The sequence below is a fragment of the Amyelois transitella genome, chromosome 6 (genome assembly GCF_032362555.1).
Source record: "Amyelois transitella isolate CPQ chromosome 6, ilAmyTran1.1, whole genome shotgun sequence".
NCBI classification, from domain to species: domain Eukaryota; kingdom Metazoa; phylum Arthropoda; class Insecta; order Lepidoptera; family Pyralidae; genus Amyelois; species Amyelois transitella.
Genome location: NC_083509.1, coordinates 2,155,876 through 2,176,471, shown reverse-complemented (window position 1 = coordinate 2,176,471; position 20,596 = coordinate 2,155,876). Strand labels below are relative to the sequence as shown.

Below are 20,596 nucleotides of genomic sequence, written 5' to 3'. Positions count from 1 at the left end.
CAATTATCAGGGCCCCGACGAGACGGTCCTAAGTGATACCATCACTTAGAGCCAAGCCAACCATCTTTGCTTACATTTGTATACTGTATATACATAAGTATATGTAGGAAGTAAAAGTTGAGCGTCGATGGTTAAATCGACAAGGTACCCGGTTAAAATCCAAGTGGCGCAAATAGGCACAAGTTCGAATCTCACCTCGGCCATAGAACCACTGACTATTTTCGTACTTAAGTTCATTAGTTTGAATACTAACCGGTGCTATTACGGTGAGGGAAAACAGCGTGAGAAACCTGCATATTCAGGCAACTGGATGTGTAACCATAATCGATCCAATACGGGTCAAGTCCCCCTCCAAAGGTTGCGGGGATCAGACGGGAGTCGCTTCGTGTTAAAACCTGACTTACCCAGGATCAAAGGCATACCTCGGGGTCCTCTCCAAAGTGGTGAAAATGCAACCGGGACTTAAGTCAGAAAGAAGATGTAAAAAGTTATGCTGGTGACTGCTAAATATCTTAGTAAAAATTTAATACTATTGGTGAATTCCACGCAAGTTTCTTTTCTATTGCATGTGCCTTTTTGTTTTATAAGAGATCTACCTTTTCGAGGTCAGTTCAGTATGTCTACAGTACATAAAAGTAATAATGCAGTATATGATAAATTTACATACAGTCACGTCTATATCCCTTACGAGGTAGACAGAGACAACAGTCTGAAAGCCACATTGAACTGTGTGGCTTGATAATGGAATAATAATATTGATTTGAAGAGTGGTAAAATCTTTTGGATATTATTTTAAAATACCTAACTACAAGAGCAAAAATATACAAGATAGATAAATCAATCATTTAATTGGCAATCATTACAAAAATAACATAACTTTAGTTAAGACTAGTTCTCAAGTAAGAATTGATTGATCACATACAGGTGCCAATAAAAGTAGTCATCAATTACTTCACATGTTTTATCCTGCATCGAGGCTTCAAATAAATACATACTAAATGATAAAAAATATATTGCCCATTAATACTAAAGTTATTATTGAAGATTCGCCACAGCACATATACCATTGCAGAATATGAATCTTTTAAAGGCCCATTCGACCCACGAGCAATTTGCACGTTCTCAGAATCACAGCATCCTTTGTTCCGAAGGTCGAGTCGGGAAGTTTTTGTTTTACAACAAAAAGAAATCAATAATTGGTATCACTTTACCAAATTGCAGTCACAATTCTGACGGGTAATTTTCCTTTGAAAGTAATCGTAAAAAGCAACATTGAGCTGCAAGCAGCTGCCCCGCTACGCACCTGCTTCAAGTTTGTCTTCTTCCCATTCACCTTTGACATTCTTGCACATATATTTTGTGGTAGTATGTGTATTGGGCCATAAATTCATTGACAGAAGGTAATTTACACCGATCGCGTGATGCCGAAGTAAAACAGGAGACATGAAACTTTATAATTTGTACATTATTTTGACCATGTTTTATTTTAACACCGCAGCTGTATAAAAAATCGTATGATAAAATTGATAAGGTAATGCGAAATGATATGTATTGTACACCCGTCAGTTTGAATAAGTCTATCTCTTCAATCTCGCTTGGACAAGACGTTAAGTGTGGGAAGAGTTTATTGTTTGCTCCACCTGGCTATTTCAGAGCAGTTTGGGGATAAAATACGAAGTTTTGGCGTCTTTCATGCAAAAGTAAGTTATTTACGTATTAAAGAAAAGATGTTTATGTACAAAAAAGTTATTTAATTTTTTGCATTAAGTATTTGATTAAATAATAACTTTTCCCAACAGTCCCACTGGTAAAGGCCATTAGTATAATCTTGCCACAATCTTTTACCTTCTACTGCTTACATTCATCAATAATTCTATATAAGCGCTGTCGACCTATTTCTCCACGAGGGACATTACATTGTGTATTACTTTTGAATTCACAGCTGATACATTTAGGTACTAACATAGTTTGTATGCATTACTAATACAAATGAGTCCTTGTTACTTATATAAATAAAATTCATTCATTCATTCATTTCGGAGCCCGGCACAGCGACACACTATTATACAGTAGATATCTAAATACAGTTCCCATTCAATTCACACCGGGACGATACATTTATCCAATCCGTAATTAGGGTTCAACGGGCGATTAGGTATTGGCGATTCAACCCTTCCTATTATATGAATTACGAGCTATAAATCTACCACACCCCCGGGCTATGCAAGCCACGATGACATCATTACATTCACGTATCCTACCATCTCGAAACTAGATTTTTTATACTTTTGTTTTTCATTTTGAGGACGATGAAGGACGATGGTTGAAAACATCAATCAATCAAGTTTTTTAGCCCGTTTTTGTTTGATTCCCGTTATAGTTTGAGAATAGAATGTTATTGAATTAAATGCTGGAGACGGATTTGGTTGTATTTGTAGCATCGCATTTTTATTTAATTTGACTACTCAAAATTCGGTTTAAATAGTGATTTTGAGTAAGTAGAAATTTTTGTTAGGTCTTTTGAAACTATTTCATACTTACAGTAAGGCTTAAAAGAGCCTCATTATTTAAATAATGCATATAATAAAGTATTCCGACATTGATTTGAAACTATCAATTGAATGTCGGAATACTCGAACAATGAGCAATACTCATTCCAGAAGTCCCGAGAGGTGCGCCCGTAATCTAAGATAGAATTTTGCTGGAAGCGAAACGTATATACAGGGTTACAGACAGGAACGTCTTCCGAATGCCACCAGGGTCCCTCGGGAAATAGCAGTTAGACAATAGACGTCTTGCCAGGAAACAGTATGCAGGGAATTTGTCTAGACATTGATAGCTTAGTGATATACGCAGGCTCTGCGGCACTAGTGTTCTGTCTAGTTTGTCACCCTGTGTAATGAAATACAAAACATATTCAATATCGTTGAAATGGTAATGTAAAGTTCACATATTGTTTTATTGAAGTTTTCATTTTTAGCGAACAAATTTCGTTTTTGTAATTCAATTCAATCACAATTCAACAAACATCTGACCACATTTTTTTATGCATCTGACACTTTATAGAAATTTAATAAAACTTTCATTTTTTTTTTGATGCTTTATAAAATATTACATTGAAATTACTGTCTTAAGCTGACACATTGTTAAGGTTTCGCATTAATTAACACATACATTATTCCCAACCGCTTACTTTTAATACAGTCACACCTCAACATATTTTACGTCAAATGATAACTTAAAAGTTAATGCAGGAGTGCATACCTTTGCCGGGGCTAGTACATTAGTTAATATAACCGCTAATTGGACACATAAAGTACGATAATACAAACATAATTTGCTGTAACTAATCCTCCAAGGCTGAGCACATTCCACGTTCACCAGGCTAGGTAAGCTCGCGTGACCCTATTGGTCTGACAACCATACTGAAGCTTGTACTAAAACTATGACGCTGTTATAGGAATTAAATAAGTAATCCATTTCCCATACATTAACTTCTAGCGTGACGTACTTGGGAATTAGATTTTATACCTATAAAATCTCTAAATGCCAACTAATATTATAAATGTAGTATGTTTGTTTGTTACGAGTCTCGTTTGGACATCGGACGAAGACGGTCGTGCCGAACACAATAGATCCCATCACATCTGTTGACCACTCGCACCGCCTAAACGTCACCCGGGCCGAGCCTCATACAATAAGTTTAGTCGCGAAATTAAGAGACTTTTTTAGTTTTAGATTCCTTAAACCATACATAGTGCAAATTGTGTCGTGTTTTCAAGTGTTTTGTGTTGGTGCAGCGCAACAATTGCGATATTTATATGTGCTCGTGCTGCAGAAAACCCGGTGAGATCGTTTCTATATACTTTAACACCTGCGGTACCAGAGCTCCCAAGAAAGAAAACTATGATAAGAATACGTCATTTTAACCCAAACAGAACAGTCCCTATATTCAATTATTTATAACAAATAAAATTAAAAGTAAATACCAATTCTGCTAACAATTTGTCAACAATCTATGGCAAGCTCAATTCTGTGTAAAAGTTAAATGACACAAATCAAGTAAACAACACAATAGGGCCTAAGAAACTTCAAACATTTAAACACATCGAGATCAATCCAATAACAACCCCAACTACATTTTTAACTATAACAACAAATAACATCATTAAATTCACGTCGGTAGGTTTTCTTTAACAACCAGTAACACCCCAGTATCGTAGCTCCCGCTATTATTATCAAAAAAGGTCAAACATCTCAAAGCCAATTAATATACCAAACCATATGAACCAGCTAATGTAAGTAATTCATATATGTTAACAAAATTAAGGAACCTCAATCACCAGACTTAAAAAACCTTGTCCATGTAACAATTATTCTATCTTCAGAATACACAAAAACTCTAAAAAAGAGAAAAAACCTAAACAGGGCCATCCGTAATAAATAAATAAAACCATCGGCGTCAATGACAGCGCAAAACAATAAAATAATCTTCCTACAAAACTTTCTCGAAAGTCAATGTCGAACCTGTGCGAGCATTGCGCAATAAACAAAAATTTTAAAAAGAAATAACAAAAAGAGGGACCCTAAAGAAACAACAATTTCAATGAATCCGACAATAAAAGCCAAAGAACGCACATCTGGCCAAAACAAATTACCAACCTAAAAAACAAAACCCTGCAAATACACATACTAAACCATAAACCATTATAATACTTAATAATGAACCATTCTCTCCACAGCCATTCTAGATATTAAGTTCTTTTTACAGCTAAAAATACATTGCAAGAACAAACACAAAAATCATATCGATAAAGGAAATAATGCGAGATGGCAACTGCATTTACAGAGCAATCACTCAAAAGCAAAGCTCACCAAATAAATGACTTATTAGGCCTAACATTCGATCACCGTGCGATTCGTCGAGACCTTGCAAAATATACGGAAGAAAACCAACACGACAAAAACATACGCCAAGAAATTATAAGCAACCTGAACCATCAAACAGATATTTCAGATTTAGAAACACAAATCAAGAAATACACAAAATCCCAATTCACGGAAGGCGTATGAGGTGGAACCGACATTCTAATAGCTGCCGCCGAATACGACATCATCCACGTCAAAGTATTTCTCGGCACCCTCTTAAAAGAAATAGCAGAGTTTAATCTTCATAGAAAACCACTACGATTGTTTCGAACACCATATGGGCGCAAGGGGCCCAATCATAACTCAAGACACACTAAGCTCTAACGATCACACGCCGATGGATGCCGCCCAGACGAGACAGGCCACAGACTTATTCGTCCCAGGCCCTACTAAACCACGACCAGATCGATAATAATAACCTCAACATAGCAACATGGAATGTAAGAGGCGCTGCAACCCTAACTAAGAAATTGGACATCGACCAAACACTGGAAGACAAAGCAATGCCTATAGCCTGCCTTCAAGAAACGCACATAAAATCCGGCACCTATGAATCTAAACACTATAACTAGATTTTGAGCGGCAACAATAGTAGCCGAGGGCTAGTCATCCTGACAAAGAAAAACTACAATTTATCGACTGACTGGATGAAATCCAACATTAACAACATGGCAGCATTAATCAACGTCGGAAGCAAAACTAATCTACTCGTGATCACAAAACATTGATCAAACTTAACATCCGCAGTAACTAACGACCTCATACGAATCCGAAAACTCATAAGAGTACATCCAAACAACTCCAACCTGATAATTCTAGGTGATTTCAACGCACATGCCGTAAACCAAGACACTAGAAAACAACGCACCTAAAAGAGCATAGAGGAAAACCTCCACCACAAACACAAAAATACCACGGGAGAAATTCTAACAAACCTTATAACGATGGAACAACTTAGATTAAATACATTAATCGGCAGAGCAAGCTGCAAAACCACGTGGATCTCAGGCAATAAAATCAATGCTGGGATTTGGAAAAAATACGACATATTAGAATCAAAATTGAGTGCTAAATAAAACTAAGTACTAAGAACTGGAGAAGTCATATTGGAATCAAGGCTACGAGCTGGAGGGAATACTGAAAACCGATATATTGGAACTAATGCTGCGAACCTCAAAAAACATGACTTATTAAAATCAATGCCGCGAATTTGAGACAACACGACGTATTGAATTAAGGCTGTGAATTCGAGAAAACATGATGTATTGGAATTAATGCTGCGAACTGATAGATGTCATATTGGAATCAATGCTGCGAACCTGAGACAACATGACGTATTGGAATCAAGACTACGAATTTGAGAAAACTTGATGGACTGGAATTAATGCTGCGAACTGATAGAGGTCATATTGCAATCAATACTACGAACTGATAGAGGTCACATCGGAATTAATGCTGCGAACTGATAGAGGTCATATTGGAATTAATGCTGCGAACTGATAGAGGTCATATTGGAATCAATGCTGCGAACCTGAGAGAACACGACATATTGGAATCAAGACTACGAATTAGAGAAAACATGATGTATTGGAATTAATGCTGCGAACTGATAGAGGTCATATTGGAATCAATGCCGTGAACCTGAGACAACATGACGTATTGGAATCAAGACTACGAATTTAAGAAAACATGATGGATAGGAATTATTTCTGCGAACTGATAGAGGTCATATTGCAATCAATGCTGCGATCCTGAGAGAACACGACGTATTGGAATCAAGACTACGAATTAGAGAAAACATGATGTATTGGAATTAATGCTGCGAACTGATAGAGGTCTTATTGGAATCAATGCTGCGAACCTGAGGTAACATCACGTATTGGAAGCAAGACTACGAATTCGAGAAAACGTGATGTATTGAAATTAATACTGCGAACTGATAGAGGTCATATTGGAATTAATGCTGCAAACTGATAGAGGTCATATTGCAATCAATGCTGCGAACCTGAGAGAACACGACGTATTGGAATCAAGACTACGAATTAGAGAAAACAAGATGTATTGGAATTAATGTTGCGAACATGATGTATTGGAAAGAAAGAGAAAACATGATTGGAATTAATGCTGCGAACTGATAGAGGTCATATTGGAATCATTGCTGCGAACCTGAGAGAACAGGGCGTATTGGAATCAAGAATACGAATTAGAGAAAACATGATGTATTGGAATTAATGCTGCGAACCTGAGAAAACACAATGTATTGGAATCATAGGTTTGAATCCGAGAAAACACTAATTCTTTAGAATGGGCAGACATCGCGACTAATAACAAAAATCATCACAGCAGCACGAGATTCCTACGAAATAACTGAAACTGATAACGAACCCTTAAAACAAGAATTAGATACAAGGAAGAAGGAAACACGCAACACATCAACGCTCTCCTCCGTCGAAATACCCGTCTTCCTCAATTCCTATATTGGCTATAGGCTGTATAGTCGGTCGATTGCGGTCGACTGGTCGCGGCTGGTCGGCCTTCCTCTCCCATCCCCGAGCGTGTCACTCCCTATAAAATCTGTGCCCCCTGGTGTATCCAGCTAGACTGGGTCAGGCTTTGCTTGGCTGGGTGTGGTACCAATGTTCATGTTCATGTTCATGTAGTATGTTTGTTTGTTACCTCTTCACGTATTATCTACTGAACCAATCTTTTTTGAAGTTTCGAGTATACAATGTATGATGAAGAGTCCGGAGAAACTAAAGTTTTTGTGGGATTTGCGAAAAGCCTGTATTCTTTCGTACACGGCTCTTAATTCGCGCGGGCGAAGCTAGGGGTAAAATCTAGTAAGTATTTCGTAATTCGCGTGTCCGAATGACCAATAAAATAAATTCAAGAACTATTTACTTACCCGGTTTTTATTTTTTCTTTAAATACTTTTATTCCATAGCTATCTGATGAATCGGTAAAACACTAATAATTTTGTTCCTGTTGACAGACTATTTACATTCTACATTTTTCTACAACGTATACCCGTTACAATGTCACTTGAGGCATATATTGACACATAGGAGAAAAACAATTGTAAGACAACAATGATTTATTCGTTCGTGCATTAATCCTCCTTGGTTTATGGCGGTGCGCAAGCGCACGCGTCAAGGTTCGAACAATAAAAATATAAATAAACAATAATGAAAGTTGAACGACCAATGATGAGTCAGATGGTAGTACCTGACCAGACCAGTGTCGCAGTAAACTCGTCTGCGGGCCGCGAAGAAGGAATTCCTCATCACTGCGTATCATAAATTTATTCGCAGACTCTATTCTCGGATCCGTTGCGTAACCAGTCGATCTATTCGTGAATAATGTTGGTAACATTTTCACAGATTAGCAATCGTTTATTCACGAGGAAATTAATTGCGATATTTGCATTATTGATATTTGATCAAATTACTATTATGGATTATGTTGTGGATTTTCGTTTTGTTATAAAAACAAAGATTAGTTTTTAAATAACTATGCACTTAATTTTATATACTACATTGTATTATATAATTTATCAGTACGTTTTTGAAGATGTAGTACCTATATAGGAGAGTCATTTATGCTAGCTAAAAAAACTAGTGGCGAGAACTTCATAAAGACATCTAGAACCTGTATCTACTAAAATTTGAACGATTTCCATGATTAATAGATGATTTAGACGCAATTGAAATTGAAATCTAACAGAAAGGTAAGTATAGTAAGCTGTCTTGATCTTCACTCCCTTGAAAATTAGAAGTAGGTATCCCTCCATATCATAACCTTGAATGTCGTTTAAACTTCATAGAATCATTTCAAAACACGTATATATATATTATAGTAGGCACCTAATCTAAAAAGTTTAAGGAGGAAAACATTTATGAAAATTATTAAAATATTGTAAAAATACTAATAACAAAGAAAATTACAGTCGAATATCGCCCCATGAAGTGAGTTTTCCGAGGTCGTGTAGAGAGAGGGCAGGCGAGGGCCAATGCGCCCGCGCACGCTTCTAATGACAGAGGGGCAGAGCACGCGGGAGGAGGACGACCGGTCGGCTGCGCTGAGGTATGTAGCTAGCTGATACGGGTAGCAAAGATTTTTTTTTAACAATTCAGAAATTAACTGTAGCTAGCGTCAAAAACAAATTGGGCGAACGAAAAGCAAGAAACTAATAGAAGAATAATTGAGGTAACCCCTGTGAACTCTTATGCAAAAGTATTCTTAATGCTCAAACTCTAATGCATAATTTGAAATGTGTATCAGCTGTCAAATGTGTACCTAGTTACTTAAAGACATTGGTTATATGCTTCAATGATACCCATCTCATTTAAGATTGATATGTCATTCTCTACTACGGTAAACAAATTAAGTAAATCAAAAACTTGGGCTTGCCTTATTCATTAGCCGTAAAAGTTCATTTCCTGTGTGATACTTCTTAGTCATAACAATACTTTTCTAACTATTTTAATAAATAAGCTGAAAATATGCCGTAAAAAATATTAACGCTCTGTCAGTCCAGCCGGCTACATACACTTACGCGTCCGGGAACCCGTTCGGTGTCCCCCGGCGCGCCCGGTTAGAACTCCTAACTTTTTATTTCGCTCACCCTTTGTGGCTTAGGCTCGCGTGAACGCCCTACTACCTACTGATTCAACTTTGTTCCTTTTTGCCAACGCTGCGCCAATTGTTAAACTTTCGCGCCATTTATAACATTCGAATTTTGAAAACTATTATTTCCGCGTCTCTATCGGACTGTTTGGTGAATTGAGGAACCGGTACAAAGTAAATTCATTGAATTACATCCACCATGACTTTTTTTTATTAAAAAGAAATCCCTAATCTAAGAAAGTAAAAGCTACTCTTTTCATAGCCAAACCCGTGTGTTAAAATGACGTGTAATTTCTAGCAAATCAGAGAAACTATTTCGCGCTAATAGGACCTCCACCTATCTGTCCTGAAGTTGACTTCCGACTCTGAATGCACTGGGCAAATATGACTTCGATGGTACAAGAGATGAAGGAAACTCAAAAAGAGACGACTCAAAGACGAATATCGACTATAAAAAAGAAATATAAGAATAACACAGACTAAAAATACAAGGTGTTCTTTTCAGTTTTTGCCGACTACTAACCTTTTCATAATGTTACAGTAATGCAATATTGATGTGCTCAATTAATTGACGTTTCAACATAGTCTTAGCTAATTGCATAAATGCTGGTTTGTGAGCACTTTATCTTCATTAACTTGGAAAAAATTGTAAAGTAATAAATGGAAATCTTAGATTCCAATAAATTATTAATTAGATAAGTTGATAGGTTTGTAATCGATATTTTCATCAATGTTTGCATTTTCATTGCAACAATATTTGTTTGAGTCCAATGAGTATTGCACTGGACTGAACGAAACACAATGAAAATCTTAACATCAATCTACTTACTTCTCCTAAACGTTTTATCACTATGTACATATACTTATATCTTTAATCCTACATAACAGATTTGATGCAATTTTTTTTAATACAAAGTGTGATTCTAAAGTAAAGTTTACATGTATAACATGTTTACTAAAATTTCACTTGCCCAATCCTTACTTCTGCCTGTCCTTGACTATGCTGATTCATGCTATCTCAATCTTTCTGAAGATCTACTTAATAAACTTGAGCGCCTTCAAAATTTCTGTATCAGGTTCATATTTGGCTTACGCAAATATGACCACATCTCCTCTTTCCGTGCACAACTCAAGTGGCTTCCAATCAGGTTACGTCGCAATTATCACATTCTCACACTGCTTTTTTCTGTACTTTTCATCCCTTCTACTCCTCAGTATCTTAAAGAGCGCTTCACCTTTTTTCATCAGAATAACAGTCACACTTCCCGTAGTCTAATTGCCCTTCGCCTCAATACTCCCATTAATATGACTGCAGCCTACTCTAAATCCTTTACAGTTCAGGCCGTTCGTCTGTGGAATGCTTTACCCATTGACATACGCACCTCACAAACAATAGGTACCTTTAAAACGAACTTGAAGAAGTACTATCTCTCTTCTTAACTTTATTCATGGTAATATTCATTTTAATCAATATTTTTTTTTTATATAGGTATGTATATTATTATGTATTTATTTATTTTGTGTAATATTATGTATGTAGTCTGTGTAAGTTTATATTTATAGTTTATGTATGTGTGTAGTTTATTTATTATACACTTACTAACATATCTTAAGTATGCTGCCCACCCGGTTCCAGGATTTTACCTTTCACTACCCAAAGGTTGGCTGGAAGAGATTGCTTAGCGATAAGTCCGCCTTTGCTCAACATGTTCATAATGTATGTTTTTTTACTACGTTTGTATTTTTTTTATGGGCAATAAAGATAATTTGTATTGTATTGTATTGTATTGTATAAATACTACCCATTCGACACCAGGGTGGGTCAATAGTATTATCTATAGTACAGTCAATCTAGATGGACTCATATTTACTACAGTACTTAGATTTGTAACTAAATTGCATTGTAATAACAGATATGCCGTTAAACATACTGCTAATAAGACCCCGCCCTGTCACACCCAACTTGCAATCAAGTGTGTCCTGTTTCTAACTGTTATCGGGCAATGGGTGACCCACATTTCACCACTTCTATTATCTGTGTATATCAACATTAAGCTGTTGTGTTGGTGTTGCCATTTAACTGTTATTCATGTATTGTTGTTATGTATTGCTTGTGAGTTATGTATTAAATGAAAATGTATGGTACATAAAATCTTTAAAAGTACTTTACAGGGTAGAAATAGCTAGTCACAACACTTGTACTTACTTAGGCTTACATTCAGTTTAATGACAATAGTGGATGTGAGATTAAATTAATAGTACAGTATTTGTTTTCAATGTAACTGATGGATATATTTCATAGATCTGTTTGGGTCACCATAAAGACTGCTGCTGCATTAAGAATATAAACTTCAGACCCTGATTTAGATCTTTACTTACTTAAAACTCACTTATTTAATCAGTTGACTTTACAAAATCAATATTAAGGTTCTACAAGAGTTTCTGTGTATAAATAATGAAACTAAGCAAACATGAATATTAACATATTTGATACAATATTTAAACTTCAAGATATTCATTTTTAAGATATTAAAACTCTTGATGGAAAAATTTCTAATGAAATCACATAAGAATTACATATCATGACCGCATTCACTAAAACCAGATCACTATGTTACCAGTATGTTGTACTTTTATATTATCTGTGCACGCTACAGACAATGTGTATTTTTATCATATCTCCTTATTTACGTCATCTATGTGATAGTGGCCAAAATTACAGTCTCAAGTTCAATGATCATTTGAACTTTTCAATGTCATAATATTTTTTGATCAACTTAGTTAAAGCCAATGAGTCAGTGATATTTTAGCTTGCATGGAGTTATAAATGTGGATGAAGCGAAATAAATATGCAGGATTTGTAGGAAATGGAAAGATAGTAACCCATCCTCTCAGTCTACTTCCAGAATATTGAATGAATGTGAGTATGGAAATCACATTATAAGGCAGATAATAGATAAAGGTTGCCTTCAACAGGTTAGGGGGAAAGGCCTAATCCACAAGTGGAATACATTGGGATGAAATTAATAAGATAATATTGTCTGCAAAGTAAGAATTACTAAGTGATCTAATAAGCTAGGGGGTTTAAATCTGCAGTGAAGAATAATAAAAACCTGATGATAATGTTGTATGGAGTTGTAGTAATATTAGTTATTCTCTGTATTATGTAAGGAGTAAGTGTTACATTACTCTGTTGAGTGTTTCGATAAATTACTATTTTCTTGCTACAATCTATGTGATATTAAAACTTTCCATCAATTATCAGTTATTAAACATAAGCAAAATGGTATGTTTTTACTGCAGTCCCTTTTTTAAATTAGCTTTCAGATTGGGTGCACCACAGGTAAAGCACCATTGTACTTCAAATATCTGGTTTATGTCTTTAAGGTCTAAAAGTGTTTGATGATTATGAGCAATATAATCATCAATATATAATTCTGTGGTCTAAAGTAACTTGTTATTTTGAGCTTATAAAAGACAGAATAACAGGCCTGGCTCATCATTCTCATGGTCACAATTTGTTACTATTACGAGCACGATCGTAGTGATTATTTAACAAGTCAAATGCCCCATCGAGTCGCCGTCTCCGGCCGCTGCTGGCCCAGCGAACTCGGAGGGCATTCAACCGTACCAGCCGGGCCTAGCAACACCACGGCTTTTCACGGTGGCCCTGACATCCAAAACATAGTAGATACACGTCGGTTACTAGAGCATTGACTTACAGCATCGCGATGGCGCGCTCACCTCAATAATATCGCCGAGACAAGCGTCTGCCCGATTATTTACTAACACAAAATCGCGTGCACTAACCTGTCAGATGACTCCGAACTGTCGTATCTGTCGAAGCATCTCTTCTTCCTGTCTTCTCCTTCCTCGGTGTTCACTTCACAAGAATTTCGGGAGTTCGTACAGACGACCGCCGCGGAACGTTTGGTGGCCACGCCGCGCGAATCACTGTTTTCACACGATTCACTGGTTTGTAGTTCAGTGTAGAACGATAACTTCACTTTACCGGTATCAATTGTTTCCCCACTGCACTTTTTTGTGTCACCAAGTAAAGGATCGGGCGCGGAAAAAGTTAAATCGTTCATTTGTTTCGGGCCGATACGGTCTTCGGACGACCCATCCGCCATCTTTGAGCGCACGAGTGTTTTGTAGAAAGTTTTCCGGTGTCGCCGCTGGCAGCATGGGCGCTGCGGTCGCGGAACGCGGTTAGGGGACGCGGGGGGCTGTGACGTCACGGCGGCTGCGCGAGCTGCGGGGGCCGTGCACGGTGACGTAACGGCTCCGCCCAGTGCATGTGCACGGGCGCTGTCATTGGCCGCGAGTTACGCAACGTTCAAGCCTATTCAAATAGCGGCGCAAGAAGGGACGAAGGGCCACGGGCGGCGATAGGGACGGGCCCATCCCAGCCCTAAACGTAACAAATAATAATGCAGCGTAATGACCGTGCATGCACGCACACATGCATCGCACGCACTCAAGCGGCCGATAAACAAGTGCATCGAAATTAATGACAGTCTTTGTAACCCTATTAAGTTCAATTATTATTGGAATTACATATTTTTCATTAGAAAATCACTTCAAAAAACAGTCAACAACACAACAAATTCAACAATAGATGATAAAAAAAAGCAAAGAAGGGTGCTTGTCGAACTAGCACGAGGGTTCCGATAAGTTTTTCGAAATCGTTTTTATTTTATTTTTTTCAAACGATGCTTTATAGGTACTTACTTGCGTCTTATGAATTCTGTATAATCTCTACGTATAGGTACCTATCTAGCCTAGTTCTAGATAAATAAATAGACATCCTTGATGAATAAGATCTACCCACACCTAATACTTACCTAGGTAGGCAGGTAGGTAAGTACGTAGATACTTTACTTAATCTTAGTTTCCGAAAGGGTAAATATGAAGATCTGTTATACATTATATTTAAGACCTTGTTGTACTCATATTATGCAAATAAAAGTTTGAATTTAAATTTGAATAGTTATATAAACCCATCTGAAACCGTAACAGACTCTTTTTAACCAAGATTTACCTAATTACCTAATTCATTATAAGTAAGTAAGTATGTTAGTACTATAGATACACATCTCTGTAAGTAAGTACTGCCTAGGCAGTCCTAGAAGACCTATAAGTAAGTAGGTACATTGAATTTTTTTAAAGACAAAAATGTATGCAGTATACCTATCTCCATTTCAATAGGGAACATGCAATAATTTTAGTTTTGATTTCATTTTAAAGAATTCCATGTAAAATAGGTCTTAACATATTAAAAAAATTAAAACAATCTAATTTATCGTAAAAAAATGCGGCTTTAAACTGATCGTTTAAATTTTCGCGCCAAAACGGACCTACACTTCCAATGACGTCACACGTGTCTGACACTGGTCGTGCTTGCCTTCGTTGATTACAGTGTTTCCACAATGAGGGGAAATTCCCCTTTTAAGGGGTAATCAGGGTCCAGAGGGGAAGAAAAAGGGGAAATTTTAGGTAATCATATATTAATTTTTATTATATATAAAATTATATCGACGGCCTCTTTGGCGCAGCGGTAGTACGCCTGTCTGTGACACCAGAGGTCCCGGGTTCGAATCCCGGTCAGGGCATGATGAGAAAAGAACTTTTTCTGATTGGTTTGGGTCTTGGATGTTTATCTATATAAGTATTTATTATAAAATATACAAAGTATCGTTGAGTTAGTATCTCGTAACACAGTCTCGAACTTACTTCGAGGCTAACTCAATCAGTGTAATTTGTCCCGTATATATTTATAAAAAATATATTTAAAAATTAAACTTTTAGTTACAACAAAAGTGCCAAAACTACAGCAAAATAATTTTTGAGGGGAAAAAAGTTCTGAAAAGGGGAAATCGGAATTGAGGCATGGGGAAAGAAAATTTTTATAGTTGAAACACTGGTTGATTATCATAAATTGCAAATTTTCTCGACTTTCCACTAAGTTTTTTGTAATAATTTAAAATGGAATATCCATCCACATCAAGTGATCACAAGACATAATACCGAAAAAATTCGGATAAAAGTCGTGTTGATTCATGTTTTGTGCCTATGTGTCCATCTACTTTTACAAAGTTTCTAAATGCCTGTGTAGATCATTTTCTCATACCCCAAATAGACTATAGTATAATCATTTGTTGTGCACTTGTTAATCACCTTTAATTAAAATTGAATAAAAAACAATATTTTCGAAGCATAGTTTTATTTAATAAATTTATGAAATATTTAATAAATTTATGAAAAACAAAAAAATGTGCTTATATATTATATATATCTTTTAATTTCGGAAATACAGCATCTATCCAGAATTTCTTTGCAATATTCATTACAGATACAATGCTGTTATCATATGGCACACAACATTTTGGTGTTATTTTATTGTATTTCACATAGGAAAGTATGGCAGCTTCGGTTGAAGGATATTTGACTTCTATTGTATAATTTTCAGTAAGCCCGTCAGGTGTTGCTCCAAAAATAGGATACTCGGCATTAAGAAGTAGTCCAGCTTCTTCAATTTCAATCTGAATTGCAGAAACAAAAATATGAATTATGTACTACAAAAGCCTTGAACCAAACATTACAAATTTCTTTTATTCATAATATTCAAACAAACAAAAACCACCGAACTTACCTTTTCTTTCTTGCTTACTACTTTGAGAACTTTTTTTTCTAGTATTTTCCCTCTACTCATCGCAATGGAAGTAAATTTTGAATGTTCTCCCATAATTGCGTTCAGAAGGGAACCATTTATTGTTCTACAGTGAGCGGCTTCATAAAGAGTTGAGCCAGTAATTCTGCTGTACCTGTAAAATAGAAAAATAAACTTATATACAGCTAATATGCCAATCAAGTTTATGTTATGTGAGTATGATAATGAGTTTATTTTGTCAAAATATTTTTTTTATTCATGGTATTTTAGTGATAAATACAATAAACAAAACTAAGCTAGAAGTCTTACTACTTACCTCAATTCAAACCACATTGGTGAATCACTTTGATGTTTGGTGGTGGAAAATACCATATTTATATTATCAGTGGTCATTTGCTTTGATAATGCTTCAAGAAATGATTCTGGAGAGTCCAACTTTCCAATCAAGCTTGAACACACGAAGAAGAATACTTCCCTGACAATCTTTTTTATTGACAGCATCTACAAATTCTTATAAAATATCCACCTAAAAATATGCAGTTATTATTGTAACACACATTTAACTTCTTTTCAATCTCTTTAAATAAAAAAGCTGCTTACTTGAGAGAAACTGTGACTGAAACTTGACCCATTTCTTTGGCTTTTATGACAGATTTTCCAGAAGCACATGTAGATAATTTCGACTTCTTCCAATAGCATGTGACGGACGTAATTAGAGGCTGCTCAGACCTTCTGTGCACCATAGCAATAGTGCAGCAGCATGCTTGCACCCACTTGTATATGATAAAGTTTTAGTCATGATAATAAATACCTCATAGCATTTAAAATAATCTTCTTTATGAACAGTTTAATTATTCATTAATGTCGTAATACTTGACCTGCAGAAGCTGCACAATCTTCGCATTGGCAGGACAGAACTAAGCTTTGTGCTTCATTTATTACAGCTGTAACACGATAACCTTCTTTTCGTACTTTGTGCTCTGGAGTAACTCGACTTTTCACTGTACATAATTAATCCATCTCCATCTCTTTTAATTTGCATATAACCGATTGCGTTATCGCCGTAAGATTCTCTCGTTGAGCTAAATTATAACTGCTATGTTTAGAAATTGCTGAATAAAATGCAAACAACGTTTAAAAACATTCATGCATACCGTACTAATTTAGTGCCTTTCATTTCTACACTTGAAAACTCTGCACTCACGACAAAAAAATTTTTTTTGGTAAATTTTTGGAGTCTGTTTTATTAAATCTAACTTCCATTTTTATTAAAAACGTAAATAATACGTAAATAAAGCACTACTGCCTATTAATCGCAAAGTTAACTTCTAAAAGTTGACACAGCACGAGTGACGTCACTGAACGCTGATTGGTGTTTTGAAATGCGTTTCGTTTAACGTAATTTTAATTCGTAATAATTGCTAAAAATCAACATAATTTAAAATAAAAACGTTGAAGAAGTTCTTCTTTTATATTTTTTTAACATTTTATACGTAAAATTTTCATAAATATCATATTTGCATCTTCCCTATTCATGTTTCATCCCTTATTACTAACTGATGCGTCCCTTACCGTACTTGCGCATGACCTTGAATTGAACTATAAGGGTAGAAACTAGAATGAGCATTTACTTATGCTTCGTTGATAGTAGCCAGCTTTATTTATTTTTATTTTTTATTTTTTTTTGCACAGAATTCGCCAAGTAATATACTATATATTCGTATATACATATCTATATATATTTTTTGTAATGAATGTTAGAAAGGCAGTTAGAAGGTAGGGTAAAAAAGTAAGTTTCCTAGGGTTTTTCACTTTTAAACAAAAATATATGTAAGTACTAATATCAGTCAGAGTGAAATATAAGTCGGACGCTTAGAGAATCGATTTAATTATAATGAGTTAAGAATGTACTAACGCCGCCATTATTTGTCCCAGGTCAATTTCGACTGACATGTATTTTTTTCAGTTACCTATGTTATCTCTATTCTTCATTTTGAATAGAGTCGTTATTTAAAGGTTTTTCCGTTGTTATTGGTGTGTTTTGCGCTTGACCACTGACTACGAGGTAAGCCCTAATGGTAAGGTACTCTGGAGCGCTCAACTCAAATGACCGCCAACCTTCGTTTTAATTCTATACAATGGTAGGACAAAGATAATGTTTCTGGCAACACTAAGTTACAGATAAAAACCACGACGCGTCAATTGCTTGACATTGACAGGCAAATTTAAAGTAGGCTGTTTTAGGGATGCGCTTCTTTCCGATAAAGATCGATTATGTGTCGCTCCAAATCTTAATCGATTCACAAAAAAATCAAAGACTAAAAGTTAGATTTTAAAAAAATATTTTTTTTTCAATAACATAATAACTGATCTCTTACTATTAAAATCAGTTTTTTTTAGTTCAGGGAATACTATCATTTTATTACCATATCAAATTCATAGAGACTTGACATAGACAATCATGGCTATGATATAGAGAACAAATGTAAATGTATTTTTTTATGAAATGAAGGCGAAAAAACCTAATCATACAGTTACAATTTACCCTTTTATCGGCAACTTTGTTAAATTACAGATACTATAAACTAATTGTAAATAATTTTATGGTTTTACCAAAATAAAAAAATTAAATCACGATTTTCAAGGATAAAACATCGATCCTCTGGATAAATTCAGTACTACATATCAATTTAAAAAATCGATCTTTTGGGCTTGAATGGTATAGGTATTCATCGATCTCAAATCACCATTCTTAGGTTGTTTATATCGCGGGCCAAGCCTATGGTGAAAAACTTCTTTCAAACTATTATTCTCGTCAAAATAGTTTTATTATGTTTTAACCATTAATCATCAATTTTTACTGAGAGGTAAATAATATTGATCGCTTATATAACGAGAAATAGCACACACATTCGGAGTTATGTTGGTGGGCAATGTCACCATTTTAGCACGAATAAATCTCTACTGGCGATTTTGTTCATCTCTTAATATTACCGTTAGGGTTGTCACTAAATCCATTCATAGTATATTTTTTTTAGTAAGTAAATATGTTTTATAAAATTAATTTTTTTGGGAATATGCATGTTTGGGAATGCTCTGATTATGTTTTTATATTGAATGTTTGTAAATCACACAAAAGATGTTGAACAGATTTGAATGAAAATAGGCTGACATAATATAAATACTATGGACTAACATTATCTAACTAGAGTTACTTTTTTATAGTGATTGAAATGGCAGTTTTCTTTTAGCACGTGTATAAATCGTGAATTGTGTAGCGGGAGCTGTGTCTGAGGTTGTATGTGTTGTATCCGTGAAATCGCTGCTTGCGCGATTTAGACTCCTCTCTGATATTGACTGATAGAGTCGCGTGTTAAGCTGTTGTGACTTGTGGCGTAGAGATGCCGCCACAGTAATCGCGTCCAAAGAGCGGAGGGGTTAGTGCGAGTTTTACTCGATCAAACAGTTGCATTAATTCTATCGCGTTACCACTAGATGGCGCTGATTAAATCACATACAAATTAGCACTAACACTTCGAAGATCTGACGTATTTTGGTCTTGCTGTGCAATCTGTGCGTGTTGAGCTTGCAGGTGCCAGTTAGTTTTCCTTCTAGTGAGTCTGGAGTGGAGATTCTCTTAGTCTGAGTGGGTCGAGATTGTTGTGAGTGATAGGTTTATAAGCAAGTCTTATGTTTACGTTTCACACTTTTCGCTTCATCAACAACAACATCATAATTCAATCATGCAAGCTCGTCGGTGCTATTGACTTAACGAATAATTATTTTTAATGTTTTTTAATAATGGTTTCTTACACTCCCAACACTTCCAGGGATCTCCTTAAAATTATATTTTGAGTTACTTTTTGCGTTCTTGTTTTTGAAGAATTTTAGAATATGTAGTACCTTACCTACCTAGACCGCGGTTCTCGTAAGGAGGCGATTAAGAGATGCCTCTTCGCCTTGTGCATAAACCAAGATATATAAAGCTGGGTTAGGTTTTTCTGTTATCCATATCTACTTACTGACTGGATTTTTCTACATCAGGATTCAGAATACAGGATCAGGTGAACTCTGGGCTCCTCCCTACTCCAGCGAGGGCGCAACAAAGAGAGTGGCCAGGAGAATGTTGTCGTTGACTTATAACAAGAATTTGCAAGTAGGTAGTACTTATATTCAGTTCTAACTTTCAACCAAAAATATTACTCATGATAAACATAACGATATTGTGGCGCCATCTGTTGATTATGAAAGGATATAAATATCATTGTCTTGGGTCTATTCTGCTTTTGTTTGGCCATTACTGATTTGCTTGCATTTGTTAACGAATGAATTAAAATGTTTAGTAGGCAGTTCCTAATTAGTGAACTC

The 20,596-nt window shown here is 35.7% G+C and overlaps 2 protein-coding genes across 2 annotated transcripts in view; both read right to left on the bottom strand.

The window, feature by feature from the left end:
* The window catches only part of LOC132901827 (zinc finger protein jing), a 128,787-nt gene extending 115,094 nt beyond the window's left edge, over window positions 1-13,693 (bottom strand). The window contains exon 1 of the mRNA XM_060944580.1: window positions 13,366-13,693. Within this exon, the coding sequence (XP_060800563.1) occupies window positions 13,366-13,688 (323 nt within the window). The 5' untranslated portion in view covers window positions 13,689-13,693. The remainder of the gene's footprint in view (window positions 1-13,365) is intronic.
* Window positions 13,694-14,758: 1,065 nt separating this feature from the next.
* On the bottom strand, window positions 14,759-17,750 carry LOC106134561 (uncharacterized). The gene is made up of 4 exons (XM_013334646.2): window positions 16,829-17,750; window positions 16,545-16,754; window positions 16,211-16,382; window positions 14,759-16,100 (listed from the first exon to the last, which is right to left on the bottom strand). Exons 2-4 carry the CDS (start codon window positions 16,727-16,729, stop codon window positions 15,837-15,839), a joined length of 621 nt encoding a protein of 206 aa, XP_013190100.2. The 5' UTR covers window positions 16,730-16,754; window positions 16,829-17,750; the 3' UTR covers window positions 14,759-15,836.
* Between the last annotated feature and the right edge of the window lie 2,846 nt (window positions 17,751-20,596).

What these genes read in the sequence shown, in the direction of transcription:
- LOC106134561 (XM_013334646.2), bottom strand. Translation starts at nt 16,729, where the DNA reads ATGCTGTCAATAAAAAAGATTGTCAGGGAAGTATTCTTCTTCGTGTGT. An exon ending in CCAATGTGGTTTGAATTGAG is followed by an intron (nt 16,383 to 16,544) that starts GTAAGTAGTAAG and finishes TCTATTTTACAG; the next exon opens with GTACAGCAGAATTACTGGCT. An exon ending in TAGTAAGCAAGAAAGAAAAG is followed by an intron (nt 16,101 to 16,210) that starts GTAAGTTCGGTG and finishes TCTGCAATTCAG; the next exon opens with ATTGAAATTGAAGAAGCTGG.